We start from the raw sequence: 26,453 nt of genomic DNA on the forward strand, positions 1-26,453 counted from the left end.
CGGGGCGGGGGAAAAGAAGCGCGTCCGTTCGGCTGCGCTCCGGGACCGGCCAGCGGGGCCTGCCCAGCCCCGGCGGGGCGGAACGGCACGGTGGGGTTCGGTGGGGCATGGGCCGGGCCCCCCAACCCCCCCAGGCCCCCCCCTGAAGGGATGGAGCGGCGGGCGCTGTGTGCGGGGCTGTACTGGCTGCTGCTGCCGCTCGCCCTGCTCGCCGGTGAGTGGGGTGGGGGGGCGGGGGGGTGGGGGGTGTCTTGGGGTGTCCGTCCCCCCCCCGGTATCTGTGAGCCGGGGCACGGTGTTCCCCACCCCGGGAGGAGCCGCCGGTGGCCCCCCGGGGGGGAGGCGGGTGGGTGGGGGGGTCCCAGCCTTATGGGTGGGGGGGGAGCACCCTGCATGCCCCCCCGCCCCCGCCCCACGCGGGACCGAGGCCGCTCTCGGGGAAACGCTGCAACTTCTCCCGGTCGGGTGTGGGGTGTCCGTGTGTGTGTGTGTCCCCTCCGCCCCCGGGCACGGCCAGCGGACCCCCGCACCCCCAGCACCGGGGGACCGGTTGGGACTGAAAGCGTCCCGGTTTGGACACAGCCGTGTCACCCTGCTTCTTGTAAGGGGGGGGGGGAGGAGGGTGCCGGGACAACCCGATGCGATGCTCGGGGGGGGGATGCAGCTGGGATAGGGGATGCTCGGGGGGGGACCGCTGGCACCCAGCCCGGGTACCGTCCCGGTGCCACGGTCGGGAGTGGGGCACCCACCTCGGCCACCGCAACCTCTGCAGGGCCGTGGCTCCCCAAACTGCTCCCAGTTCGTTTTAAGCAACGCTGGCCTTGGAAGGCAAATGCACCACCCACCGAGGCAACCGTCTGGCTACCGGCCTGGAAAATACCCGTGTCCTGGGACGCGCGGAACAAGAATCGTCTCTTTGAACCCCGGTTGCTCGGGGGGAGCCCGTTCGGGGATTCTCCGTTTACCTTGACGGAGACGCAAAGGAAAAACCTCTCTGTAAACAGGATTGTTCAACGGGCTCCTTGTGCCCCCAGCAGGGTCCGGCCGCTGCTGCCGGGCTCACGCCGCCCGTGCCCCCCCGGGGAAGCGGTGGCGTGACTTTTGGGGTAGCATCACCCAGAGAGAGGGACCTGTACCCGGCCAGACCCACGTCCAGCCGAGCGGTCCCTGTCCCAGCTTGCATTTTTGGGAGAACCGGGCTGGGGTGCGTGGCACTAGCCGTGCCGCCGGCACGGGGCGAGCCTCGCTGGCAGAGGAAGTCGGTCGACTGTTGAAAAAGCTTCTCTTTATTTGCTCCGGTTTGCTCGAGGAGTGACTCAGTGCATCGCGCAGGATGTGAGGAGGTTAATTACAACCCTGCCTATGAACGGGGCTGGGAAAGGAAGGTGGCCGCTTGCACAAGGCCTCCCCCGGCCGGCGGGGTGACGGCCGCCGCTCCGGGACGCGGGAGCTGCCGGCTGCATCCCATGGGTGCACCGGGTGACACGTGGCCTCTGGGCGCGGCATCGCGCCTGGGGCCCTCGCGCCCCAATTATGCCCATTTGGCCCCAAATCGTGCCGGGCTTGCTTGCCCCGCTTTGGCGTGGGACGTCGTGCCGGGGACCCGCCGTCTCCCGTGGCCGGTGATGCCGGTGGCGTTGCCCACCACGGTCAGCTCGTAGGTGGCTTGTTTAAATTTGGGACCCCGCTTGGGCGGGGGCTGTCCTGGGAGAGCAGTTCCCTCTTGCTCCGGCCGCTTGTCAAAATAGCCGTACGGGTGACTCAGCGGTGTCCGGGGGGGGGCCTGGGGTCTCGCAAGGGGAAACTGAGGCACGGGGGAATGTGGCTCGTCCTGCTGCACCTGGGGGGGGTGGTGGTGGTGGTGGAGGAAGAGCCCCAGAGCACGACCCGCCTGCGGCCTTTCCTTCCCCAGCAATTAGGCTCTTCCCAAACGTCCGGAGGATGTTTGCTCGTGGCTCCCGGCCAGCTCGGAGCGGGTGGAGGCGCAGGAGCTGGGCCCCCCCGGCACGGCTCAGAGCAGCCCCCCCACCCTGCTTCCCACGGGCTGGCACAGGCGTGAACCCCTACGGTGCAGCTCCCAGCCGCGCCACGGGCCATATCCTCACCCGGCACAGGGAGATGCCTCGGCTCTAGCATGTCTGGCAGGAATGTTGGGCTGCAGGGAGCCTGCCGTGCCTTCCCACCAGTGCATATCCCACCCGTGGGGTGACTGGGGTGGGGGGGACCAGGCAGCCGGGACCCCCAGGCTGGCTGATGGTCGTGGCTGTGCTGGGTCCCAGCTCCAGTGTGGCTCCGTGGTGCTGGGGCAGGAGCGATGGGTGAGGACGGCAGCCCCCCCCTTCCCTGGGGCTGCGGTGCTCCCCAAACCGGGGGGGACTGACCCGGGGTGAGGCGAGGACACGGCCCCTCCTGGCTGAGCCCCCCCTGCTTGGCCAGGAGGTGATGGGGTGCTGGGGGGGGTCCCTGAGGGGGGTCCCGGGTGCCACAGGGGGGCCGGTACCCAGCCGGGTGCTGGCAAGGTGCGTGGGCTGCAGCCAGCTGCCTCCTGCGGTCAGGTGCTTTTTATAAAATGAAGGGAAATAAAAAAGAGAAGGGGAAAAAAAAAAAAAAAAAAAGCCACGGCTGTCTCCAAGAGCAATACTGCTGTTTCCTCCCCAGGCGCCCAGGGGGATGGGAAGCGCAGGGCCGGCTGCCTGCAGCCTGCCCGGACGCTGCCCGGCCCAGGGTGCCCATCTCCCCGGGACTGAGCCTTTTGCAAAGCCCCCGCATGGCCCCACTGAGGTGGGTGAGGCTGTGGGGGCTCCCCGGGGGTGCAGTGGGTCCCCACGCCGCCCCTGAGGCTCGCCTTGCTAGCTGGGGGGGGTTGCTGCAGGCTGGGTTTGCGGGGGGCTTTATGGCTCCCGTTGGCAAAGCCCTGGCACGGTGGGGTTTAACCCTTTGCCTCCTCTGCGCCCCGGTCGCAGCAGAGTCTTGGGGTGCCCATCGAGGCGGGGGGATGCGTTTGGACACTGGCGCTGCCATACGGCAGACGCCGTCACGGCCCCGAGCCGCGCGTGGGAAATATTAAGGCGGACCTGGGAACGTCGCCACGTGATGGGAACGTGGGTCTTCGTGCGCAAGCGGGAGATGTGCACGGGCATCCCGGTGCTGAGCCCGTGGCTCTTGGGATCCTGAGGGCTGCTCTGGCCTCCTGGCGTGGGCTGTGCCATCCCGGTGTGTGCCTGGTGTAGGGGCTGCAGCCCCAGGGCTGTGGGCGCTGGGTGTCCCCCCAGCACTGGGGTGGCAGCGAGCACCCATCCCCAAAGCCGCTGCGTTCCCTGTCCCGTTGCATCAGCCACTGGCATTTCCCAGGCTGGCAGCCGTGGCATCCAGCCCGGTGCCCTCCCGGGGCAGCTCCCGCAGCATCCCCAGGGAGCAGTGCCGGCTGCTGTCTCGGCGCTGGCAGGAGTGGGATTAATTTTCCACAAAAACAGGATACAGCGGGTGAACCGGTGGGGCTGCTCCCTCTTCCCGGAAAGAGGAGCCGGGGCTGGGGCTGGGAATGTACTGGTGGCTGGCTCTCCCAGCATGGCCAGCCCTGGGGCTCGCTGCTTTGGGGCTGTCCGGATTTTTTGGGGATGGGGAGCAATCCCGTGGGGAGAGCTGCCGTGGCCGGGGTTCATTAGCCGGCCTCTGGTTGGTAGCCAGTGGGTGCAGAGTGCAGGGTCCTGGGTGCAAAGTGACGCCCCGGGGACCCTGTCTGGGTTCCCCCAACCGTGGGGACCCCAGTTGGGACCAGTTAGCTGGGAGACAGGACCCAGCTGCATGGAAGCAGCTTGGCAGAGCTGCCTGGCTCTGGCAGCAGGTAACGGGCCCATGTGAAAATAGCAGGGCAGGCAGGGAATTAAAGAGCTCTGCTAATTAATCCTGAGCGGCCGCAGGTCCCCGCAGAGCCAGCGGCTGTGCCGGTGCCAATCGGTGTATGGGCTGCGCGTGGGCACGGGGTGGATGGTGCTGCGGGGCCGGTGCGTGGGGCTCCCCCGTCGCCGGCAGGGTCCGGGGAGCCCCCTTTCCCCATGGAGTTGGGTACGGATCCATCCCCGGGAGCTGGCTGGGCATGGGATGGTGTCTGGTTTGCAGGGAGGGGGCTGCACCAGACCCCAACCCTCTCCTGCAGCCGCCCTTCCCACGCTTCCCCGGCCCGATTGCGATGGGAGAGACCCCGGTGTCGACTCTCCCCAGCCACCCCCACCTTCGCCGCCGGGTCCCTGCCTTTCCCTGGGGTCCCCGATGACCCCCTTCCCCTCCCACAGGGAGATCTCAAGGAGAGATGAAAGGGTGGCGTGAAGGAAACCCGGCACACCTCACCCAGCTCCCCAGCCCTGCGATTTATCCTCCTCCCGGCGCATTAACGTCGTTAATATTTCAAATGCTGCTGGCCGCCAGCAGCGGCGGTGAATTCTCCAGCAGCGTGGGAGCTGGGCCGGCTGCTCCCGACTTCCCGGGGTCACAGGGCTGGGGAAGGGGGGATTTGGGGTGGGGATCCAGGATAACTCTGCTGGGGGTACAAGGGGGATGCTCAGCGCGGGCCAGATCCTGCCCCGTGCTCGCAGCAGAGGCGAGACCGCAGGGCATCGTGGGCGATGGGTGCTGCTTTGCGTGGGGAGGGGGACGGTGGGTGCCACGGCACTGCACCCACCCACCCGGCTCGGGATGATGGGGTGCGGGAGGGCGGGTTTCACCGCGGGACTGCTCTCCCCACATGCCAAACTGGTTTTTCTCCTCGTGCTGGTGCTTCCCCTGCTGTCAGCACGGCGGGGAACCGGTTTCCACCGACTCCGGGACAGAGCACCCACGCAGCGCCGGCATGGCGCACCTCGGTGTGCTTCCAAACTGGGCTGCATCGTGCCGGCGGACTGCTCCCCGTAGCATCATTTTTCTCCCCCCCTTTTCATCCTTGAGCCCTTAAAACTTGAAGGCTGTGGTGAGTGCTGACCACCCTGCCAGAGGGTCCCGTGGGTGCTGGCTCGGCTCTGGGGTGCAGTGGGGTGCTCTGCATTTGCAGGTAGCTGCTGCCAGCCCTTCCCAATGCCTTAGGTGACCCCGAGCCGCTGCCACTGGGATGCCTGCTCTATACTGGTCCAGGAGTGATGTCCCTTGTCCTGGGGGCCTGGTGCTGGTGGCATAAAATACCTGGGTCGCTCTGTTGCTCCGGGTACAGGTGGTCCCCGCAGCAAGTGCATACCCTGGTGCCCAGCGATGCCCGTGGGTCTCTCCACCGTGCCCACAATCCCCCTCCTCCCCGCAGCTCTCGGGCAGACCCCAGCCCAGGCGATGCCGGCAGGGCTCCGGCACAGTCGGTCCCCTCCATACCACTGGCACCCACAGGGTGACCGCGGCTGGGACGGGGGCTCATGCTGGGACTGGTTTGCCCCTGGCACCCGATGGCACGGGAGTGGGCAGTGGAGTCTGTGCCAGGATGGGGGGTGCTGGTGGCGACTGGGGGGGGGCTGGCTGGCTCCCACATAAGTGGAGCGGCGGCTCGCCCCCGCACCGGGAAGGTTCCTCTCGGCCCCGTCACCATTGGCGCGGGAAGGGGAATATTTGCTCCATGAGATCATGGTTTGCCGAAACGTAGCCAGCAACCCTCAGCAGCGTGTGGGGAGGTGACGCGTCCCGGGGTCACCGTGGAGAGGTGACTGGCAGGACGTTGGTCCGCAGAGGGGCAATTGCTCGTGGGGGGGCCGCACCATGTCCCCCCTTGGCTGTGCCGTCCCTCGCCCCAGGATGTGCCGTCCCATTGAAACCTCGTAAACACGGGAAGGGCTGTGCCGCGCTGCTGGTGCTGAGCACGTTCCCTGGCACCCAGCCTGCCCCCTGCCTCGTCGTCCCCCCGCCAGCCCCATGGGGCCGGGGGCTGCCCTCTTGGCCCCCTCTGCCTCTCCCCTTTCCCAAGTGGGGTGCCAAGGGGAGCAGGTCCCTGCCCTGGCCACGCAGAGCCAGGGTCCCTGAGACCAGTTTGCTGTGGCTGTTCCCTCCCCGGGCTGCCCCAGAGGGGTCCCCCCCTACCCAGAGTTGGGTCCCCCCAGCCTGCGGGGGGATGTATGCAAGGACACGTCCCCCTGGTTTGCAGGGGAGGGGATGGAGGGATGCCCTGGGACTGCCTGGAGTGAGGGCACAGTTAAAAAGCGAAGCCCCCATGCTGCGCAGCCCCCCCCCATGACTCCCTTCCTCTCCGGCCAGGCACTGATTTGGGGGGTGTCTTGCAGTGGCCATGTCCACATGGCTGGGCAGCCACAGGGCTGCCCCGTGGCTGGTCCCAGCTCGCACCGGTGCATATGCCGGTGTCTGTCACCGCTCGCCTGGCGTGCGCATGCAGCCGACGGGAACGCCGCGTCCCCAGCCACGGTGGCAGCTGCCCTGGGATGTCCCTGCCGTGCGGTTCCCGTTCCCGTCCCCGTCCCCATCCCCACTGGCGGCAGCTCTGCGGGACCCTGGCTCAGTCCCGCTCCCTGCCCAGCTCCTCCGACGGTTTCACGCCTGCAAACAAGCTGTAATTTAGGTCTAAAAATAAGCGAGGGGGAAGGTGGTGAGCTGGTGGCACGCCTGGAGCAGGGCTGGGTGCAGGTGAGGGGCTGTGCCAGCCCTGGGGTGGCCATGGGTGGGGGTCCCAGCCCAGCCGTGGGGTCCCTGCAAACCTTGGCATGGTCTTGCAGGAATGACGTGGAAATGCAGCAGATTTTGCTCATGGCTCTCGTCCCCCTGTCACCCCACATGTCTGGGACCTCTGGTGTCCCCCATGTGACCTGTGCAGGTCACCAGGACTGACCCAGCCTGGGCTCCTGTACTCTCTTCCCACCGGCTTTTCTGGGGGGCTTGAGCCCCCATCCAGGACTGCCCATCACTTTGGGGTGCCTCTTATTTTGGGGTATCCCCCTCCTCCTGCTTGGGCGTCCCTCAGCATGCAGGTCAGGGTGCCATCCTTGGGGATCCCCAGGGTGGGTGGGTGGGGGGGCGATGCAGCCAGGAGCCCGGTGGGCTCCAGCCCCTTCCCCGTGCCTCATCCCCAGTACTAACCCTGCCTGTCCCTCTGCCCCCAGCCTGCCTTTTCCGATTCAACGTCCTCTCCTTGGTGTACCTGCTTTTCCTGCTGCTCCTGCCCTGGTTCCCGGGGCCCACCCAGCACTCCGCCGGAGGTAAGGGGCTCAGCCTGGGGTGGGGGGGACCGGGCAGAGGATGGCGGGCAGAAGGGTGGGCAGCACGCAGGCAGCTCTGGCTTGGGGGAACTGGGCAGCGCGGGGGCTGCCAGCCGCTCTCTGGCAGGTACCTGCCCTCCTTCTCCTGCGGTTTCCCCCCCGGCCGGGCAGCGTGGCTCCGCATGGCAGCCTCACTCTGTTAATTATAGCCCGGCGCGGCTATTAATAGGCCTCCTGCTCCGAAATGGCCGGTTTTGAGCCCTAGCCTTATTAACCAGAAACCTCAGGGCTGAGCTCTGCCCGCTGGGTGGGCAGGGATGTACCACGAGCAGCCCCTCCGCCCTGCCCGGGCACGTTCTCCGCAGTGGGCATGCGTGGGGGGGGGTGCAGGAGGTGCATCACCCACGGTGGGTGCACGGGACATGGCCCTTCAGGGTGGGCACCAGGTGCCCGTAGCCCTCCTGTCTCCCTGCCCTCTGTGCCAGGCTGAGCCATGCTGTAACACAACCCAGCAGCGCCTGGCACGGCCGCGGCTAAAAGCTTTGCCCTCTGAATATTTCATGGGCTTGCACGGCCCCGGAGCCCAGGCGCTGCCGAGAGCCTTTGCAGGGATTTACAGGAAAAAACAAGCGGAGGGAGAGTTTTTGGCCATGGGCCGCCTCCCCCCCACCAGCCAGCACGCAGCTGCGGTGGGCTCGCTGCCTGTCCCACGGCCAGGAAAACGGGCGCGTGGCCCCGGGAGCCGGGTGGGATTTGGGCACAGCTGCAGCTGGTGGAAGGTGTGACGGGGCTGGCGGTGCAGGGGAACCCCTGGTGCCCACCCACAGCCCCCCACCACAGGATGTTCCACCAGGGATTGGGGTGGGGATGGTGAGCTGCATCCCAATGCCGGTCCCGGTGCAGTGGGCCCGGGAAGCGCCCGGTGCCAGTGAGGTTGGAGGGTGCTGCAGGGGCGAGGGGAGGGAGTGTGGTCCTGGGTTTCTGCATTGCCCCGTGCCTCAGTTTCCCCAGTAATGCAACAGAAAGGATGCTCTTAAGCTGTGCTGGGTGCACAGTGAGACATGCAAGGTCCTGGTGGGACCATGTCCCTGGGGCAGACCCCTGGCATCTCTGGGCACAGCCACAGTGCGTCCCTTCCCAGCTTTTCCCAGGGGTGCTGGGTCTCCAGTGGGGATGCTGGGACTCCCCGGGGCCACCTTGGGCGATGGGTAATGGGGTGCCCGTATCTCGCAGGTCACACCAGCCGCCTCCTCAAAGCTCTTCTGGGGACCAGCATCCTCTTCCTCCTCACCCACTTCGTTTTCCAAATATGCCTATACACGCTGCCCATCCTGGACCAGCTGCTGGGGCCCAGCTGTGAGTACGGGGTGCCAGGGCAGCCTGCCCTCGCCCTCCTGCACCTCTGCTCTCCCAGGCTTCACCCCCTCCCCGCAGTGCCCTGGGGCTGGACCCCCAACATGGTAATACGTGGGTGCGGGGATCCCATCCGTCTGGGTGCCGGGGGGCTGCTGAAGCTCTGCAGGGTCCCAGCTGCGTGCCCAGCACCAGGGGTGTGCTGTGCCATGCCATGCCAGGGTGCCTGCTCGGTGGACGCTGCACTGGGCACAGACCCCATCCTGGGTCCCCACGGATGTGGGGTGTTCTCCCCACGGGGAAGCCACCTGCTCCGGGTGGGCTGGGAGCCTACCCACGCGGGGTCTGCCAAACTCAGCACCTCCCCGCTTCCCCGCAGGCAGCACCTGGGAGGTCCTCGCCCGGCACATCGGGGTCACCAGGTAAGGGTACCCCGGCGGTGTGGGGCTGGGGGGTGGTGGCGGCAGTGAGGGGGTTGCACCCCCAAGCCCTCCCCTGCCCCGCTTTCCCCCCCCAACCAGGCTGGACTTGAGCGACATCCCCAATTCGGTGCGTCTCGTGGCACCCGACGTTGGCATCCTGCTGGCCTCGTCCCTCTGCCTGTGCCTGTGCCGCCGTCTCGTCCCCAAGGCCGGTGCTGCCGCCCGCGGCCGGAGGCTGGAGTCCGTGGACCCCCTTGAGCGGGTGAGAGCTGACCCCGGCACCATCGGCAGCATCCCACCCGCCATGTCCTGCCGAGCCCCCGCCAGAATTCCCGGGGCACGGCGGCCGGTCCTCGGTCCCCTCCCTGGGGACGGCAGACTGGGACATGGGGGCTTGGCGTGGGTGGGTGGCTGGGGACCCGGGTGGGAGCAGTTTCACTGGAGGACTGGGACCTCATCACGGCATCTCATACGGGCTGGGGTGACTCAGCCGTCACACTCCTCACACGAGGAGTGCTCGTGTTTGCTCCCGCGTTGCCGTAGGGATCCCGGCAAACAGCCCAGCCCTACGGTCCCCACCGGCGGGGGGGGAATGTGGTGCCTGCACCCCCTGGGCTCCGGCTGGCACCGCCACCCCAAAACCCCTGGGCTCAGGAAGGGCAGCGTTGTGGGGGGGCAATCATGGGATGCTGGCACTCAGCTTGAGCTCGCCGGCTGGGTGCCGTGCCGCGCCATGCCGTGCTATGCCAGCCCTGCCTGGCGGTGCCAGTGGGGCACTGGGACGCTGCGCTCGTGCCACTGGGGTCACCCAGGCAGACTCAACCCCAAGCTGATGGCATCCCCCAGCTCAGCCAACACCCCTCGGGGCTCAGCCCTGTTTTGGGGTGCTCCCCACTGGTCCGGGTTGTCGCGGCGGGTGCTCACTTGCCCGGCTCTGGCCGTGGCCGGGCTGTAACCGGAGTGCCGGCCGATGCGAATGCCTTTGCCGTGAGCACGGGGCCAGCGCGGGAGGCAGCCTGGAAAAAAGCTCAGTGCTGGGAACCTGGGCACCAGCGCCAAGAAAAACAGCCGCCTTTTGGAGGCACTTTCCAAGCAGTTAATGAGATAAACACGGCCAGGTGCCGGGCTGCGCGCCCGCACAGCGCCGGGCAGGGTGCCCCGGCTGTCCACCCGTGCTCTCCCCCAAGTGGGGAAACTGAGGCACGGCCAGGAGGAGCAGCCTGGAGCTGGTGGGCTGCCCGGGGTCGGACCACGGGGTTCACGCCGCGTTCTCCTCGCCTGGCAGGGGGAAGAGGAGGACGTGGAGCGGCACGGTGGCACGGCCGATGGGGACACGCCGCTGAGCGCCAGGCTGCGGGTGACGGCTCACTGGCTGCTCTGGGCGGCCGGGAAGGGTCTGGCCATCCTGCTGCTGGCCTTGGCTGGTGGGTACGGGATGTGGGGGGGGGTGTGGTGAGCTGGGGCGGAGGGGTCTCGGTGGCCGTGCTGCCAGGGATGATGCTTGGTCCAGGGAGGGATGCTCGATCCGGGGGGGGGGGATGCTCGGCCACGCACTGACCGCCCACGGGGCGCTGCTCCCCAGGGATCACCCTGCCCTCCGCCTCCTCCAGCGTCTACTACCTGCTCTTTGTGGGGCTGTGCACGTGGTGGGCTTGCCACCTCCCCACCAGCCGCCTGGCCTTCGACACCCTCTGCTTCCTCGTCGGCATCTACGCCGGCGGCCACCTCCTCTGCCTCTATGCCTACCAGACGCCTTTCGTCCAGGGGGTCTTCCCGCCCCCCACCATCTGGGCACGGTGAGTCCCCGGGGAGGGAGCCGTGCCGTGGGTTCCCGTGCCACCCCGGTTGAGTGGGTGCCCCGCTTGGCCCCCGTCCCGCTGCCAGCTGCGGCAGGTCCCCGGTGAAGCCGTATGCCGTGCCAGCACCGGGATGGGACTGTGGCTGGTGGCGGGGGTCCTGGCTCGGGTGGGCGATAACTCCATCCACTCTGCCCATCCACAGGCTGTTCGGCTTCAAGGATGTTGTCCTGTACCGCAACTGCTCCCAGCCCAACGCCCTGGTGCTCAACACCGGCCACCCCTGGCCCGTCTACGCCAACCCCGGCATCCTGCTCCTGCTCTACTACACCGTGGCCACCCTGGTGAAGCTGCGCCGGCTGGATGCCAGGGTGAGGGGCTGCGGGGCCAAGACGGACCCCGTGCCGATGCCCGGTGTGCCCCGCCGCTCTGACCACCCCAACCTTGGCACCGGGGGTGCCTGGTGGAGGGGTGGTGGGGGACAGCGGGGTGCCTGGTGGAGGGGTGCCTCGGCAGGGGCACCGGGCATGATTCTGCTCCCCCGGTGGCTGCAGCGGGGTGCTCTGAGCTGGCTCCTGCCCCTCACAGAGAACCGCGGTGCCGGCACAGCCGCCGGCAAGGTGCCCGGCAAGGGAGCTGGTGGAGCTGGAGAGCTGGCCCAAGGACACCGACGGCGTGGCTGAGGACACCAAGGTGGGTTTGGGGTGGGGGGGGCTTTGCTGGAGCTGGAGGGGGAATGGGTGCGGGATGCTCTGGGGGTGCCGGGGTGGGCTCTGAGCCCTCTCTGCCCCCCCCAGCCCATGCTATCCCCCAGCACCGGGAAACCGGGCAGCGGTGCCGAGAACTGCACTGTCCACGTCATGGGCAACTCACCACAGCCGGGTAAGCCCGACCCCGCCGCCTCCCCCTCCCCAAGGGCTGCCCGTGGCCCGGGGGGTGGCTCATGGTCCCCCTCCCCGTGGCCAGGCAGGAGGCGTCCGGCGGAGCGGCTGCCCCTGCACACCCTGGGCCACGTCGTCATGAACCAGAGCTACGTCTGTGCCCTCATCGCCATGATGGTAAGGGGCTGGGGGGGGGATGAAGATGATGGGGGGGCACCTCCCGGGCTGAGCCCGGGCGAGGGGCCGCATTCCTGCCTGCCCGCAGGTGTGGAGCATCACCTACCACAGCTGGCTGACCTTCGTGCTGCTGCTCTGGGCATGCCTCATCTGGACGGTGCGGAGCCGGCATCACTTCGCCATGCTCTGCTCGCCTTTCCTCCTCCTCTACGGCATCGCGCTCTGCAGCCTGCAGTACGTCTGGGGTATGGATCTGGCCCCCGAGCTGCCCACCCGCGTCGGCTTCATGAGCCTCGAACAGTTGGGGCTGGTGCACCCCAAATATCCCTGCTTGGACCTGGGGGCCAAGGTAAGCCCGGTGTCCCCATCCCTGTCCCCTCTGGTACCCGGCTGTCCCCACTCACCGCCTGTCCCCGCAGCTCCTGCTCACCCTCACCTTCTGGCTGCTGCTGCGGCAGTTCGTTAAGGAGAAGCTGCTAACGAGGAGGTGCCCGGCCACCCCGCTCCTGGAGGTGACCGTCTCGGACACGGGTAAGGGCTCCCGGCGTCACCCACCCCGAGGGACCCTGTCCCGGGCTGAGCATCCCCAGGGATGCGAGTGCCCGGAGGTGGGCAGCTGCCAGAGAGGGGGGGACACGACACGCGTGCCCCCCCCCCGGGCGGCTGCCTGCAGCCCCTTCCTTGCCTCGCAGAGCCCAGCCGGCAGCGGGACGTGCTGAAGGCGCTGGGGGTCCTGGTGCGGGATTTCTATGCCAAATACTGGATCTGCGTCTGCGCCGGCATGTTCATCGTGGTGAGCTTCGCCGGGCGCCTTGTCGTCTACAAGATCGTCTACATGTTCCTTTTCCTCCTCTGCCTCACCCTCTTCCAGGTAGGGGGGGCTGGGGACCCATCCCCATCCATCCCCATCCCTGACCCCGTCCCTGTCCCTGGCGTGGTCCCACTGATGTCCCCGTCCCCGCAGGTGTACTACAGCCTGTGGCGCAAGGTGCTGAAGGGCTTCTGGTGGCTGGTGGTGGCGTACACCATGCTGGTGCTCATCGCCGTCTACACCTTCCAGTTTGAGGATTTCCCCATGTACTGGAGGAACCTGACGGGCCTCACCGACGAGCAGTGAGTGTCCCTGACACACCGCGGGGTCCCTGCTGCCGCCAGCCCCCGTGGTGGCACCAGGGCACGGCCAAGGGATGCGTTGCACGTGGGGAAACTGAGGCACGGGGGGGCAGTTGGGGTTGAGCCCTGGCGTGGTAGCTTGATGCCTGTGCAGGGTGGGATGGATGTGGCCCTGTGTTGACCTTCCTCCTGCCTGCCCAGGCTGGGCGACCTGGGTCTGGAGCAGTTCAGCGTCTCCGAGCTCTTCTCCAGCACCCTTATCCCGGGCTTCTTCCTCCTGGCCTGCATCCTCCAGCTCCATTACTTCCACCGCCCCTTCATGCACATCACTGACCTGGAGCACATCCCTGCTGCCACCTCGCCACCCTGCCACATCCCCAGGTAGGGCCCCACACCAGGGTGACCCCCCCCTCTGCACCCTGAGACCCCTGTCCCTGCTCTGAGCCCTCCTCCCCGCAGGCCTGAGGAGCTGCACGGGAGCCGGCTGCTGCGGGATGCGGCTGCTGCCGAGAATGCCGGGACGGGTGACTCCGACACCGCGTCACAGGGTACCGGGCAGGGACAGGGGTACGGGGTGGGATGGGGTGTCCTCCAAGCCAGGAAGGGGCTGCGGAGGTGCAGGGATGGATTGGGGTGTCCTTCAAGTCTGGGAGGGTATGAGGATGCATTGGGGTGTCCTCTCAGCCAGGAAGGGGCTGGGAGGATACAGGGATGGATTGGGGTGTTCTTCAAGCCAGGATGGGGCAAGGGGGGAGCAGGGATAGATTGGAGCATCCTCCAAGCCAGGAAGGGGCTGGGAGGGTACAGGGATGGGTTGGGGTGTCCCCTGAGCCAGGGTGGCTGTGGGGGTGTCCGTGACGCTCCGTGTCCCCGCAGCGCCCACCAAATGGGGACTGGTGCTGGAGCGCCTGATCGTGCTAGGCTGGACCTTCTCGGACACGTTGACCCGCGGGCAGGTCTTCGTGGGGCGCCTGCTGGAGCTCCACATCCTCAAGCTGGTGGCTCTCTACACCGTCTGGGTGGCCCTGCAGGAGGTACCAGCCCCGGGGTGCTGGGGTGGTGGGGGAACAGGCTCGACCGGGCACGCTGGGGTGCTAACGCAGCCGCTAACACAGGTATCACTGATGAACTTCTTGCTGGTGCTGCTGTGGGCCTTCGCCATGCCCTACTGCCGTTTCCGCCACATGGCCTCCTGCCTCTCCACTGTCTGGACCTGCATCATCATCGTCTGCAAGATGCTCTACCAGCTCAAGATCGTCGACCCCAGCGAGTACTCCAGCAACTGCACCCAGGTGCCCAAGGCGGCCGTGCCGGGGGGATGTGCGGTTCTTGGGGTGCTTGTGGTGGCACGGGGGGGATCCCTGCCTGGAGGTGGCAGGGGCAAGGGGTCCTGACACCCGGTGGTGCTCCTCTTTTGCAGCCCCAGCTCAACGGCACCAACCTGAGCCCGGAGGAGCTGGGTAACTCCACGCTGTACCGCGGTCCCGTGGACCCTGCCAACTGGTTCGGCATCCGCAAGGGTTACCCCAACCTGGGCTACATCCAGGTGGGCACGGGGACGCCCCGTCTGCGGGGAGCACGTGGGGGGGATGCTCGGTGGCGTACCATGGTCCTGAGCATCCCTTCGTCCTCCCCCCAACCAGAACCACCTCCTGGTGCTGCTGCTGCTGGTGTTTGAGGCGGTGGTGTACCGGCGCCAGGAGTATTACCGCAAGCAGCACCAGCTGGTGGCCCCCGTCACCGAGACCATCTTCGAGGACATCTCCCGCGAGCATCTCGACCACGGCCTCGGCAGCTGTGCCAAATACTTCCTCAACTACTTCTACTACAAGTTTGGCTTGGAGGTGGGGAGCGGGTGCCGCGTGGGGGGATCCCACCGCTCGTGGCAGCCCGGGGCTGAGCCTCTGCATCTCCCCCCGCTTCCCCATCCCAGATCTGCTTCCTGATGACGGTGAATGTGATCGGGCAACGGATGAACTTCATGGTGATCCTGCACGGTTGCTGGCTGGTCGTCATCCTGACGCGGCGCCGGCGGGCGGCCATCGCCCGCCTCTGGCCCAAGTACTGCCTCTTCCTCGTCATCTTCCTCCTCTACCAGTACTTGCTGTGTGTGGGCATGCCGCCCGCCCTCTGCGTGGGTAAGGGGCAGGGGCTGGGGGGGGGACACCCATCCTTTGCATGGATCACGGAGGCAGAGGTCCGTGCGTGGGCACGCTGCCTGCCCTGGGTAAGGGGCTGGCGTGTTGGGGGGCTGGCATCGAGCGTGCCCACCGCCCCCCCAGACTATCCGTGGCGCTGGACCCGAGCCCTCCCCTTCAACTCGGCGCTCATCAAGTGGCTCTACCTGCCCGACTTCTTCGTGGCCCCCAAATCCACCAACCTCATCAGTGAGTATCCCCCCCCCCCCGTGCAACCCACCACCAACCCCTGCAGCCCCCTGCCCACGGGGTGCCCTGTCCCCCCCTACTCCAGCCCCTGGCACCCCCCGCCCATGGGGCACCCCCAACCCCAGCCATGGATTTTTGGGGGGGGTGTTTGTCCAGTCCTGCCCCCAGGGAGGTGAGCAGAGGGGAGGTGGGAGGAGCTGGAGAAGCCACACCCCTTTGGGGTGGAGCTTGACCTGTGCCCATGCCCCTTTGGGGGAGGAGCTGTGGAAGAGCCTTGCCCCCTGTGGGAGGAGTTTGGTTGAAGTCCCACCTCCTTTGGGGAGAAGGAGGGGGCTGGGGAGAGCCACACCCCTGAGGAGGAGGGGCCTGGGGAGAACCACACCCCCTTGGGGGAGGAGCTTAATGAAACACACATCCCAATGGACAAGTGCCCTGGGGTGCCCCACCCCTTGGGGAGGGGCTTGATGTGTGCCACGCCCCATTCTAGGGAGGGAGGTGTGGCCTACCAGAGCCCCGCCCACCCCCCCAGTCTGAGCCATGTGCCCGCAGACGACTTCGCACTGCTGCTGTGCGCGGCCCAGCAGTGGCGGGTCTTCGAGGCCGAGCGCACCGAGGAATGGCTGCGGGCGGCCGGCGAGAACACCGACCGGCTCGACCTGGCGCGGGACCCCCACAACCCCACGCCCAACTTCATCCACTGCCGGTGGGCGCCCGCCGCCGCGTGACACGCCACCGCAACCCGGGGCTGGGGTGGGCTGGGGCACCGGGGACCGTGGGGATGGGACCCCCAGGCAGTGGGACCTGCCGGGCTGGGATCCCCTAAGATGGGGCTGGGACCCCTTTGGGCCAGGGAAGCTCTCCCACCGACGCTAGGCTGGGACAGGACCCCCGCCACGGCTGGGGCAGGACCCCCTGTCACTGGGTTGGGACCCCCAGGCTGGGACAGGAGCACCCTAAGGCTGTGCTGGAAAGAGGTGCCGTGCTCCAGGACACCCCTGGTGATTGTGCAGGACCCCCACGAGCATTGGGACCCCATAGACTGGGACAAGGCGCTTTGTTCCCCAAAATAGGGCTGATGCGGGGACTGGGACCGTGCTGGTTTGGCTGGGCTGTGGGGTGGCACCTCACTGCACCCCAAACCCAGGTGGTGGCAAGCATGGGTGCTGGGAGGGGATGGGGACCCTGCTCTGAGCACCCCATCCCACAGATCATACCTGGACATGGTGAAGGTGGTGGTCTTCCGCTACCTCTTCTGGTTCGTCCTGGTGGTGGTCTTCATCACCGGAGCCACCCGCATCAGCCTCTTCGGCCTTGGCTACCTGCTGGCCTGCTTCTACCTCCTCCTCTTTGGCACCGCCATGCTGCGCAAGCCAGCCCGGGCTCGTCTCGTGCTCTGGGACTGCCTCATCCTCTACAACATCACCGTCATCATCTCCAAAAACATGCTGTCGGTGAGGGCTGCTGGTCCCCAGCCATGCAACGGCCCCATGGCTGCTCCTCGGGGCCACCCACCCCTCGGACATCCCCTGGGGAGGGGATGGGTGCCGATGCTGTCCCCAGGCAAACCCCATGCTCTGCCCTCTCTCCCCGCAGCTCCTCTCCTGCGTCTTCGTGCAGCAGATGCAGAGCAACTTCTGCTGGGTGATCCAGCTCTTCAGCCTGGTCTGCACCGTCAAGGGCTACTACGACCGTGAGTTGCTGGCCTGGGGATGGGGGGGGGGTCTGGAGTCTGCCCTGCCTGAGCTGGTGGGGTTGGGGGTGCAGGTTTGGGCTGCTGCCTGACCTGCCTGCATCTCTGCCTGCCAGCCAAGGAGATGGGCAAGGACCAGGACTGCTCGCTGCCCGTGGAGGAGGCGGGCATCATCTGGGACAGCATCTGCTTCTTCTTCCTCCTGCTCCAGCGCCGCGTCTTCCTCAGCTACTACTACTTGCACGTCATGCTGGACCTCCAGGCCTCCGCCCTGCAGGCTTCCAGGTGGGGCTGGGGTCCCGGAGGGTCCCCATGGGTGCCGGGGTGCGGGTACCCCCCCCCCACCCTCCCGCCATCCCTGTCCCCACAGGGGCGTCGCGCTGTTCAAGGCCAGCACCCTGAAGAGCATGCACTCCCACCGGCAAGCCGAGAAGAAGTCGCTGGCCCAGCTGAAGCGGCAGTGAGTGGGTTTTGGGGGGGCACCTGGGACCACTCTCCCCCCATACCCCAGCACTGCAGCACCTTGGGGCACCCCTGTGCAGGTGGGGTGGATGGGGGTGCTCCCGGGGGGCTTGGGGGAGCGGGCTCCGCAGCGGCCTCTGCCTGGCAGGATGGAGCGGATCCGAGCCAAGCAGGAGAAGTACCACCAGGAGCGGCTGCCCCGCGGCACCGGCGAGGGGCAGGATGAGGCCAGGCCAGGTGAGAGCTGGGGGGTCCGTCCCTCCGTCCCCCCAACCCCTCTCTGGGCACAGCAGTGTGACCATGACCCATCACCGACGCCTGTCCCGGTGGAGCCCCACGGAGCATCGTGGTGAACTCCCCTCCCTGCCCTCCTGGCTCACCCCCCATGCTGGGGGTGGGTGCACCAAGCGTGGCCGTTCTCAGCGCCCCCGTCTGCCATTCCACAGCGCCCGGCAGCCCGGCGGACCCTTCCCGGCAGAGGGAGCGGTGGTGGCGGCCATGGTTAGACCACGCCGCAGGTACTGGCCCGGCAAGGGGCCATAACGGGGCGCAGCCCCTCGGTGAGGTCCCTCCGCCGGGGACCGCTAACACCCGCGGGGAGCGGTGGTGACGGTGCTTTCGGCAAGGTGACGCCCTGCATGTTCCCCGTCCCCACGCTCGGCCGCAGGGCACTAACTAGGACTTCTCCACTTCCCAGCACTAACAGGGTGTTGGACTGGGGGTACCGGGCTGGGTTTGGGGTTACTGGCATCGGTCGCCTCCGAATGCCGGCACCGGAGGGACCCCACTTTGGGGACGCGAGAGTTGAGTCTTTGTCCCCAACGGAGATCCCCGTGGGTGTCCTCGGCACCGTGCCAGCATCGCCATGTTGGCCAGAGAGCCTCGGGGAGACGGCAGCCCTGCCGTGACCACCCCCCCGTGCCGTGCCACCGGTGGGGCACTGGCTGTGCCGTGACACCCCATGCCATGGCACCAGCCGTGCCGTGACACCCCGTGCCGCCCCGGCAGTGCTGCATTCGGGGGAATACTTCCTCTTTGAGTCGGACAGCGAGGAGGAGGAGGAGGCAGCGGTGCCGGAGGAGCCGCAGCCGGGCAGGCAGAGCGCCTTCCAGGTGAGCATGGCTGGGGGGGCCTGGGGGGAGGCTGGTGGTGCCCACAGGGCACTCACGGCTCCTTTCCCCTTGCCAGCTCGCCTACCAAGCCTGGGTGACCAACACCAGGACGGCACTGCGGCAGCAGGAGCAGCCGGAGGCAGCCGGTGCCGAGGTCGCTGCAGGTGGGTCCGGCTTACCCCAAAATGGGGTTGGGGGGGCACAGGAGGGGACGCAGCCCTGCCCCGTTCCCCGCTGTTTGCTTTGGGAGTAGTCGGCATCCCGTACTGGGGCATCGCCTCAGGGTGGTTCCCAGTGTGTGTGGGTCCTCCAATGTCTACAATGGGGTTGGGCGTAATCCGTGCAGCTCTCCTTTGGTGGCCATGGTGGTTTTTAAGCCGGAGTGGGGGGACACAGGGTGTGGGGTGATGAGTGGGAGAGCCCCAACGGGGGCTAGAAATGATGTCCATCCTCTGCTGACCCCTTCCCGGGGGGGTCTGACCCTTGTAGGGGACAGCGGAGGGAGGGAGGAGGAGTTGGAAGCACCTGAAGAGGCTGAAGGCCAGGAGGAAGAGGAGGAGGAAGGCTCCGGTAGGTGGGCGGCAGGACCGCAGCTTGGGATGGGGGGGTGTTGGGGGGATCCAAGAGGGTGTGAAGTGACACCCCTCATCCCCCCCACCCCAGCAGAGCGGGGCAACGTGGTGCAGCGAGTGCTGAACACCCTGCGGTTCCTGTGGGTGCTGTGCCGGGCCATGGTGGACGGGTTGACCCAGTGGCTGGACGCCTGCACTCGGGAGCACGCCGACATGTCCACCGTCCTGCGCCTCGAGAGATACGTCCTCACGCGCCGGCTGGCCACGGTGAGCCCTGGGGGGGGGACATCGGGACACGACAGAGGGGCGGGGGGGTGGTGACAGCCCCGTGGTGGCACTGACCTGCTGCTCGCTGCAGGGAGAGGACATGCACCGCGGGGTCCTGGATGAGCTCTACCTGCTGCCGCCAGAGGAGCCCCCAGCTGAGGAGCTGAACCCACGGGGGGCCGGGGTTGCGGACCCCCAAAACGGCGTTGCTTCCAGGCAGGTGCATAGATACCCCCCCCCGAGGGGGCAGCCGGCAGCGCCGCGGGCAGGGGTCGGCAAGCAGGGGGCTCACCCCTGTCCCCGTGCCGTCCCCAGCAGGCACCAAGGAGCTGCCCCCAGCCCGGTGGGATGCCCGCTGCCCACCAGCAGCCAGGAGCAGGTGACAATTTTGGAGAGCCAGGAGGACGTGGCTGGGTCTCAGGAGCTCCTGGCCTTGCCCCAGAACCGGAGCCGGACGGCCAGCGAGCTCCTCCTGAGCAGGTACAGGGATGTGGGGATGGTGGGGATGGGGACGGGGAGTGTCGGGACCAGCTCACCCCCTTGCTGCACCCCGCAGGCGGCTGTACTTCCCCGAGCTGGAAGAGTCAGAGCGGTTTTATCGATCCCACAACCGGTTCCTGAAGCTGCTGCTGGCTGGGTACCGCTGCGTGGCCGCCCACTCCGAGCTGCTCTGCTACTTCATCATCATCCTCAACAACATGGTGACTGCCTCCGTCATCTCCCTCTTCCTGCCCATCCTCGTCTTCCTCTGGGCCATGCTCTCCATCCCCCGGCCCAGCAAGCGCTTCTGGATGACCGCCATCATCTTCACCGAGGTGGGCAGGGGGTAGCCGGGGAGGGGATGATGCCACCCGGCCCCCGGCTGCCACCCACTGACCCCGACATCCCCCACAGGTGATGGTGGTGGTGAAATACCTCTTCCAGTTTGGGTTCTTCCCCTGGAACGGCTACACCATGCTGGTGCGCAACGAGGGCAAGCCCTTCTTCCCACCCCGCATCCTGGGCTTGGAGAAGACTGACCGCTACATCAAGTATGACCTCATCCAGCTCCTGGCCCTCTTCTTCCATCGCTCCCTGCTGCTGGTGAGCCCCAGGGCACAGGCATTGCCGTGGGCATCACCTGGATGGGATTCTCCAGGAGCTGGAGGTGCTTCTGGGGGCTCTGGAGAGCACCCAGTGGGTGCTTGGTGGCTCTGCCTTGGTTTCCACCCAAGGCACCCATTGCTGATTGGGTCCTGGTGGTGCAATGGGAGCCGAAGCTGAGGGATGGCGGGGGGTGAGGTGCGTGGGGCTGGGGGGGGCATCAGGAACGCTGTCTCCCCCTGACCATGCTCCTTCTCAGTCCTACGGGCTGTGGGACCACGAGGAGGACTCCTTCCCCAAGAAGAAGGCAGAGGCAGAGCGGGTGGAGGATGAGGAAGAAGAGGAGAGGCGGGAGGAAGCAGCGTCCCCCGCGGGTGAGGAAGGGACGGAGGTGCCGGCAGAGCCGGGGACACCGGGCGCAGCTGCGGGGCCGGAGCCAGAGGGTGATGCCGTGGGGCAGGAAAAGGGGGCCGGGGCGACGCAGCTCCGCTTCAGGAGGAAGAGGCGATGGGGGAAGAAGCAACCGGAGGCGGCTCCGGAGGAAGGTGAGCACCCGTTCCTGGACCTCGCGCCCCGGCGAGGGGCAAGGCTGGCATCCCCCAGGGTGGAGGGATGCTGGGGCAGGGCAGGATGCAGCCCTGCAGGACCCCGGCTGTCGCCCATGCTGTGCCTCACTCGCAGGGGATGGGGAGGAGGAGGAGGAGGAAGAGGAAGAGGCAAAACAGAGCCACGCTCAGAAGAAACTGAAGGCGTTTGGGCTGCAGGTCAAGCTCTTCTTCCTCACCATGTGAGTGCCCCGCGGCATTGGTTGGGGTGGGGGGTGCGGGGTGCAGCCCCCGGTCACCCATCCGTTCTGTCCCCCTCCAGGGCGCAGAACATGTACCGGCCGGTGCGTGGGTTCTTCTGGGACATCCTGCACACCCGGCACCGGGCGGCCACCGACGTCTACGCCTTCATGTTCCTGGCCGACGTGGTCGACTTCATCATCATCATCTTCGGCTTCTGGGCTTTCGGGGTGAGCAGGGGGTTCCCGCAGGGCACCAACCGGCTCCCACCGCAGGGTCAGGCCGGGCCGTATCCTGACCTCTCCTTCATCCCCAGAAACACTCAGCGGCCGCCGACATCACCTCCTCGCTGTCGGATGACCAAGTGCCAGAGGCCTTCTTGGTCATGCTGCTCATCCAGTTCACCACCATGGTCATCGACCGCGCGCTCTACCTCCGCAAGACCGTGCTGGGCAAGCTCATCTTCCAGGTCATCTTGGTCTTCAGCATCCACCTCTGGATGTTCTTCATCCTGCCGGCTGTCACCGAAAGGTACCATGCATGCCCCGAGGATGTCCCCAAGGGCACGGTGTGGCCCTAGGGTGGCACCTTTGTGTCCCCAAGGCCACATGGTGGCCCACCCTGGCTGGGGAGGTGGCCGGAGGGGTGACACCCACCCTCCCGCAGGTTGTTCAGCCTCAACACGGTGGCCCAGCTGTGGTACTTCGTGAAGTGCATCTACTTCTCGCTGTCCGCCTACCAGATCCGCTGCGGCTACCCTACCCGCATCCTGGGCAACTTCCTCACCAAGAAATACAACCACCTCAACCTCTTCCTCTTCCAGGGGTACGGCACGGGGCCGCGCGGACCCCCGAGCGCCCGGAGGGTGCCGTACCAGCCCCCTCTCCCTGTGTTCCCCCCCCAGGTTTCGCCTCGTGCCCTTCCTGGTGGAGCTGCGGGCTGTCATGGACTGGGTCTGGACGGACACCACGCTGTCCCTCTCCAACTGGATGTGCGTGGAGGACATCTACGCCAACATCTTCATCATCAAGTGTAGCCGCGAGACGGAGAAGGTACAGCCCCGCCGTGCTGGGAAGGGTCCCCCAGTAAGCCCCTTGTTGCTTGGGGTCCCCCCGAGCCCACCTGACATCGTGTGCTGTCTCAACCCCCCACCTAGAAATACCCCCAGCCCAAGGGGCAGAAGAAGAAGAAGATCGTGAAGTATGGCATGGGGGGCCTCATCATCCTCTTCCTCGTGGCCATCATCTGGTTCCCACTGCTCTTTATGTCGCTGGTGCGCTCCGTGGTGGGTGTTGTGAACCACCCCATTGACGTCACCGTCACCCTCAAGCTGGGGGGGTATGAGGTGAGGATGCAGGGGGTGGGTGCTGGGGTGCCCAGCCCAGATGCTGGGGTCCCCTGCCCGGCTGATGGCACCCTGTCCCCTGCAGCCGCTGTTCACCATGAGCGCCCAGCAGCAATCCATCCAGCCCTTCACCCCCCAGGACTACGAAGCCCTCACCAACCAATTTGAGAGGCAGCCGGTAAATCCCCCCCCTCCCCGCTCCATCCTGCTGGGAGGCCGGCAGAGTCGGGGGGTGCCCTGGGGTAGGGGTGTCCTTGGGTGGGGGTTGACCTGGTCATCATCCCCCCCCCCTTGCACTAGGTGGCCATGCAGTTCATCACGCTGTACGGCTACGAGGACATCGTGAGGGCTCGCATCGAGGGCAGCTCGGGCTCACTCTGGAGCATCAGCCCCCCCAGCCGGGAACAGATGCGACGAGAGCTGCAGAACGGCTCCTCCGACATCACCCTCCGCCTCACCTGGACCTTCCAGAGGTACCGCCGGCACAGTGGCAAGGAGGAGGAGGAAGGAGGGGGGCAGCCCTGCCTGCACCCCCCCTCAACACACACTCAACCTCTGCTCTGCCCGCAGGGACCTGGGCAAAGGGGGGACGGTGGAGCACACCTTCGACAAGCACACCACCGACCTGCAGCCCGGCGCGCCCCAGCGCATGGAGCTGGCCCAGCTGCTGCAGGGCACCCGTGATGCCCCCGTGTGAGTGTCCCCAGGGAAGGGACAAGGGCCTGGACCCCCCCACTCCATAGTCATTGGGATGGTGTCCCCCACCTCCGCATCGCTCACCCCGCTCTCTTGCAGGCAAGTGCCCAAACTGTTCCCCAAATACATCCGGGCGCCCAACGGTCCCGAAGCCAACCCCGTCAAGCAGCTGCTGCCAGGTGAGTCCCACCATGTGTCTCCCCACCCCCAAAAAAAAGAAATCAGCGTTGGGGGTACACCAGCAGCCATACTGTGCCCTGACACTCTGTGTGTGTGTCCCCTCGACAGACGGGGAGGACAGCTACCTGGACGTGGAGGTGCAGCTGAAACGGGAGCGTGCGGGTGCCGGCCGAGGGGGTGACAGCTTCTTGGAGTGGTGGGTGATACGGCTGAAGGAGGCCACCCCCAGCGACGGCAACATCCTCCCCATGATCATCTTCAACGATAAAGTCAGCCCCCCCAGCCTGGGCTTCTTGGCTGGCTATGGGTAAGTGGAGGAGGTACGCGGGGAGAGGGGGGGGGACCACCAGGCTGTACCCCAAAAGGGACGCAAGTCTGGGGGTGTGGGATACAGGATGCAATCCGCCCCCCCCCCTTGCAGGATCATGGGGCTGTACGTCTCCATCGTGCTGGTGATTGGGAAGTTCGTGCGGGGTTTCTTCAGCGAGATCTCGCACTCCATCATGTTCGAGGAGCTGCCCTGCGTGGACCGCATCCTGAAGCTGTGCCAGGACATCTTCCTGGTGCGGGAAACGGGCGAGCTGGAGCTGGAGGAAGAGCTCTACGCCAAGCTCATCTTCCTCTACCGCTCCCCTGAGACCATGATCAAGTGGACGCGGGAGAAGGAGTAAGGGGAAGGGGCTCTGGGCCCCCCCCCTCCCGGGGACATCACCGCCAATGCCTTAACCAGTCCTGTCCCCCCCCCCGCAACAAGCTGGGGCCGTATCCTGCTGGGGGAGGCAGTGGGACGCAGGGTGCTCGGCGCTCGCTTTTAGGGAGGATGTTTTTCTTGCCGTCCGACCTGCGGAGACCACGTCGTGCCTTCCCGGGGTGGGGGACAGGAGCTGGCCCCCCCACCCCCACCCGCTGGGCACCCCTGGCTGCCGGGTGGAGGGGGGGTTGGTCAGGAGCCAGCCTGTGCCCCCTCCCCACTCTCCCCAGCCCTGCTCCAGAACCAGGTTGAACTCAAAAGCAATAGCCCCCCAGCCCCAGGACGGGGGGGCCCTGGGTCATGGCCCCCCCAACCAGGGGTGGGGGCTGGCAGCCCCAGCTGGACTCTAGACACTTGTGACTTTGGTTTTGTTTTGTTTTTTTTTTTATTAATTCAAATGGTTTATTTATACAGATATCTAATAAAACAAAGCTGAGGCCTCCCTGGCTGATGTGCAGCTGGGGTGGGGAGAGGGGGGGGTGCTGGGTGGAACTGGGGACCTACTGCCCCCAGGGGGTACCAGCGCCCCTGGCTCCCACTGAATGGGGGTTACCAAAACGGGGTGTAAAAGCAGCTAGCCTGGGTGCCAGGGTTCCCCAGGAGCTCTGGTTCCCCACCATCCTATGGGGCATCCCTGGTGGGGGGGGTGGCACCCTGCCCCACCGGTACCCCGGAGGGATGAAGTTCTGTATCCCCCGCTGTCCTCAGCCCCTTCAGCTCTCGCCGGGCTCCTCATCCTCCAGCGGGACCTCCTGGCTTTGCTGCTTCATCTCTGCTCTGCAAAGGACGGACACGGTGCCGATGGACGCACGTGGCAGCGGGGGCTGAGCCGGCAGGGAGGGGACACCCCCCCACACCCCATCCCCCCTACCTGCGGATCCTGCGCTGGGCCTCAGTACGCACGTAGGGTGGCAGCGTGGCGAGGGGACCCTGCAAGAGAGGGGCCGTAGGCACGGGGACCCCCCGTTCCCGAGGAGAGCCACCCCCCCTGTCCCCCAAAAGCCTTACCAGCTCCTTGAAGGTGAGGCGGCAGCTGTAGCACAGCAGCGGGATGAAGGCAGCTCTGCTCTCAGCCCTGCGGGGACAGGGACCCTCAGCGGTGACGGCACAGTTCACCCCGGTGCCTGCACGGCATCCCCCCCCCTGCCCAAACGCTTACCCTGCTGCCGCCGTGTCCTGGCAGCACCCATTCCACTCCGGCTCCTCCGTGATCAGCGTGGGCTCCAGGGCCAACTCCTCCTCTGCAAGAGCCAGAAGGCAGGGGTATGACTGGGGGGCGTGCATGGCTGCCCCCCGCCCCAATCCCCTATTACCCCCCCCCCACTCACCCCCAGCGATGTCCAGGGCGCACAGGCAGAGCAGGCAGCGCTGGGACTCACTGCTTGCCTTGGCTGGAGCCGGGCTTAGCTTCTCACCCGTCCTGCAAGCAACATGGGGGGGTAAACGGGTGCACCCCCTGCTCACCCCCAAACCAAAAACCACCCCCCCTCGCCCTGGGGTGTCCCCATGCAGGGGACACCGTACCGGTAGACGGTGCTGATGGTGGAGGGGAAATCCTCCTGCAGCCCCAGGAGGAAGCGTTCCATCAGACGGTGGATGCTGGGCTTCTCCTGGCGCTGGGGGAGCAAGCGGAGAGGGCAGGAGCAGGATGGGGGGGGGTGTCCCGTTCCCGCCATGGGGATCCAGAGCTCGGGATCCCCCCACCAGGGGACGGGGGATGTCCTTACCTTGGTGGGGAGGGGCGGCGCAATGACGGTGGGGACGTCGAAGAAGTGGTTGTAGAAGGCAATCTCCTTGTCCATGTACTCCCGCATGGGACGCACCACCATCACATCGCCGTGGCGGTCGTCCACGAAGCCCTGTGGGTGCATGGCTGCGGAGGGACTGTGCCACCACCAAGCTGCAGATCATCCCCCCGCCTCCCTCCACGGCATCGTGTCACCCCTCCAGGTGAGGATCGCCATCCCCAGCTTGGAAACAGGGTGCCGGCAGGCTGCTCACCGTGTCAACGGCGAGGAAGGCGCCGCGACCCAGCGCCAGGTTGGTGAGGAGCTTGATGGCCACCCGGGTGCAGCTCTCGCCCGTCATCACTTTGGTGTAGCCCCTGGTCCGGGCTGTCTGCAGGATGAGGTGGATCCTAGGGGACAAGGCGACACCAGCTCAGAGCCACCGCGCCACGCGTGGTGCCAACGCCGGGCAGGATCGG

The 26,453-nt window shown here is 66.8% G+C and overlaps 2 protein-coding genes across 2 annotated transcripts in view; one reads left to right on the forward strand and one right to left on the reverse strand.

Moving 5' to 3' along the window:
- PIEZO1 (piezo type mechanosensitive ion channel component 1 (Er blood group)) lies at positions 1 to 24,687 on the forward strand. The gene is made up of 51 exons (XM_069793286.1): positions 1 to 214; positions 7,080 to 7,175; positions 8,409 to 8,531; positions 8,908 to 8,950; positions 9,050 to 9,212; positions 10,236 to 10,374; positions 10,533 to 10,746; positions 10,952 to 11,117; positions 11,335 to 11,439; positions 11,544 to 11,628; positions 11,713 to 11,804; positions 11,893 to 12,153; positions 12,224 to 12,335; positions 12,497 to 12,675; positions 12,769 to 12,917; positions 13,119 to 13,298; positions 13,377 to 13,465; positions 13,794 to 13,951; positions 14,033 to 14,209; positions 14,338 to 14,463; positions 14,561 to 14,761; positions 14,851 to 15,055; positions 15,200 to 15,304; positions 15,854 to 16,007; positions 16,512 to 16,755; positions 16,898 to 16,994; positions 17,111 to 17,279; positions 17,365 to 17,454; positions 17,605 to 17,693; positions 17,903 to 17,974; positions 18,465 to 18,568; positions 18,645 to 18,732; positions 19,058 to 19,138; positions 19,235 to 19,407; positions 19,499 to 19,623; positions 19,723 to 19,887; positions 19,964 to 20,222; positions 20,302 to 20,490; positions 20,750 to 21,035; positions 21,172 to 21,277; positions 21,358 to 21,505; positions 21,592 to 21,806; positions 21,942 to 22,100; positions 22,180 to 22,327; positions 22,432 to 22,620; positions 22,706 to 22,798; positions 22,921 to 23,093; positions 23,191 to 23,313; positions 23,416 to 23,495; positions 23,605 to 23,803; positions 23,918 to 24,687. Exons 1-51 carry the CDS (start codon positions 151 to 153, stop codon positions 24,165 to 24,167), a joined length of 7,500 nt encoding a protein of 2,499 aa, XP_069649387.1. The 5' UTR covers positions 1 to 150; the 3' UTR covers positions 24,168 to 24,687.
- Positions 24,609 to 26,453, reverse strand: part of CTU2 (cytosolic thiouridylase subunit 2) — a 4,176-nt gene continuing 2,331 nt past the window's right edge. Inside the window, exons 8-15 of the mRNA XM_069793281.1 lie at positions 26,249 to 26,384; positions 25,975 to 26,106; positions 25,772 to 25,863; positions 25,576 to 25,667; positions 25,407 to 25,488; positions 25,256 to 25,322; positions 25,119 to 25,177; positions 24,609 to 25,024 (exon numbers count right to left, since the gene is read on the reverse strand). Coding sequence (XP_069649382.1) covers positions 24,961 to 25,024; positions 25,119 to 25,177; positions 25,256 to 25,322; positions 25,407 to 25,488; positions 25,576 to 25,667; positions 25,772 to 25,863; positions 25,975 to 26,106; positions 26,249 to 26,384 — 724 coding nt within the window. The 3' untranslated portion in view covers positions 24,609 to 24,960. The remainder of the gene's footprint in view (positions 25,025 to 25,118; positions 25,178 to 25,255; positions 25,323 to 25,406; positions 25,489 to 25,575; positions 25,668 to 25,771; positions 25,864 to 25,974; positions 26,107 to 26,248; positions 26,385 to 26,453) is intronic.

The sequence above is a fragment of the Haliaeetus albicilla genome, chromosome 10, assembly GCF_947461875.1.
Source record: "Haliaeetus albicilla chromosome 10, bHalAlb1.1, whole genome shotgun sequence".
NCBI lineage: Eukaryota > Metazoa > Chordata > Aves > Accipitriformes > Accipitridae > Haliaeetus > Haliaeetus albicilla.

Bases quoted from the DNA above. Each gene is read 5' to 3' on its own strand.
- PIEZO1 (XM_069793286.1), top strand. From the start codon at position 151: ATGGAGCGGCGGGCGCTGTGTGCGGGGCTGTACTGGCTGCTGCTGCCG. The intron at 10,375-10,532 runs GTGGGTACGGGA...GCTGCTCCCCAG, and splicing joins CCTGCTGCTGGCCTTGGCTG to GGATCACCCTGCCCTCCGCC. The intron at 19,139-19,234 runs GTAGGTGGGCGG...CCACCCCAGCAG, and splicing joins AGAGGAGGAGGAAGGCTCCG to AGCGGGGCAACGTGGTGCAG.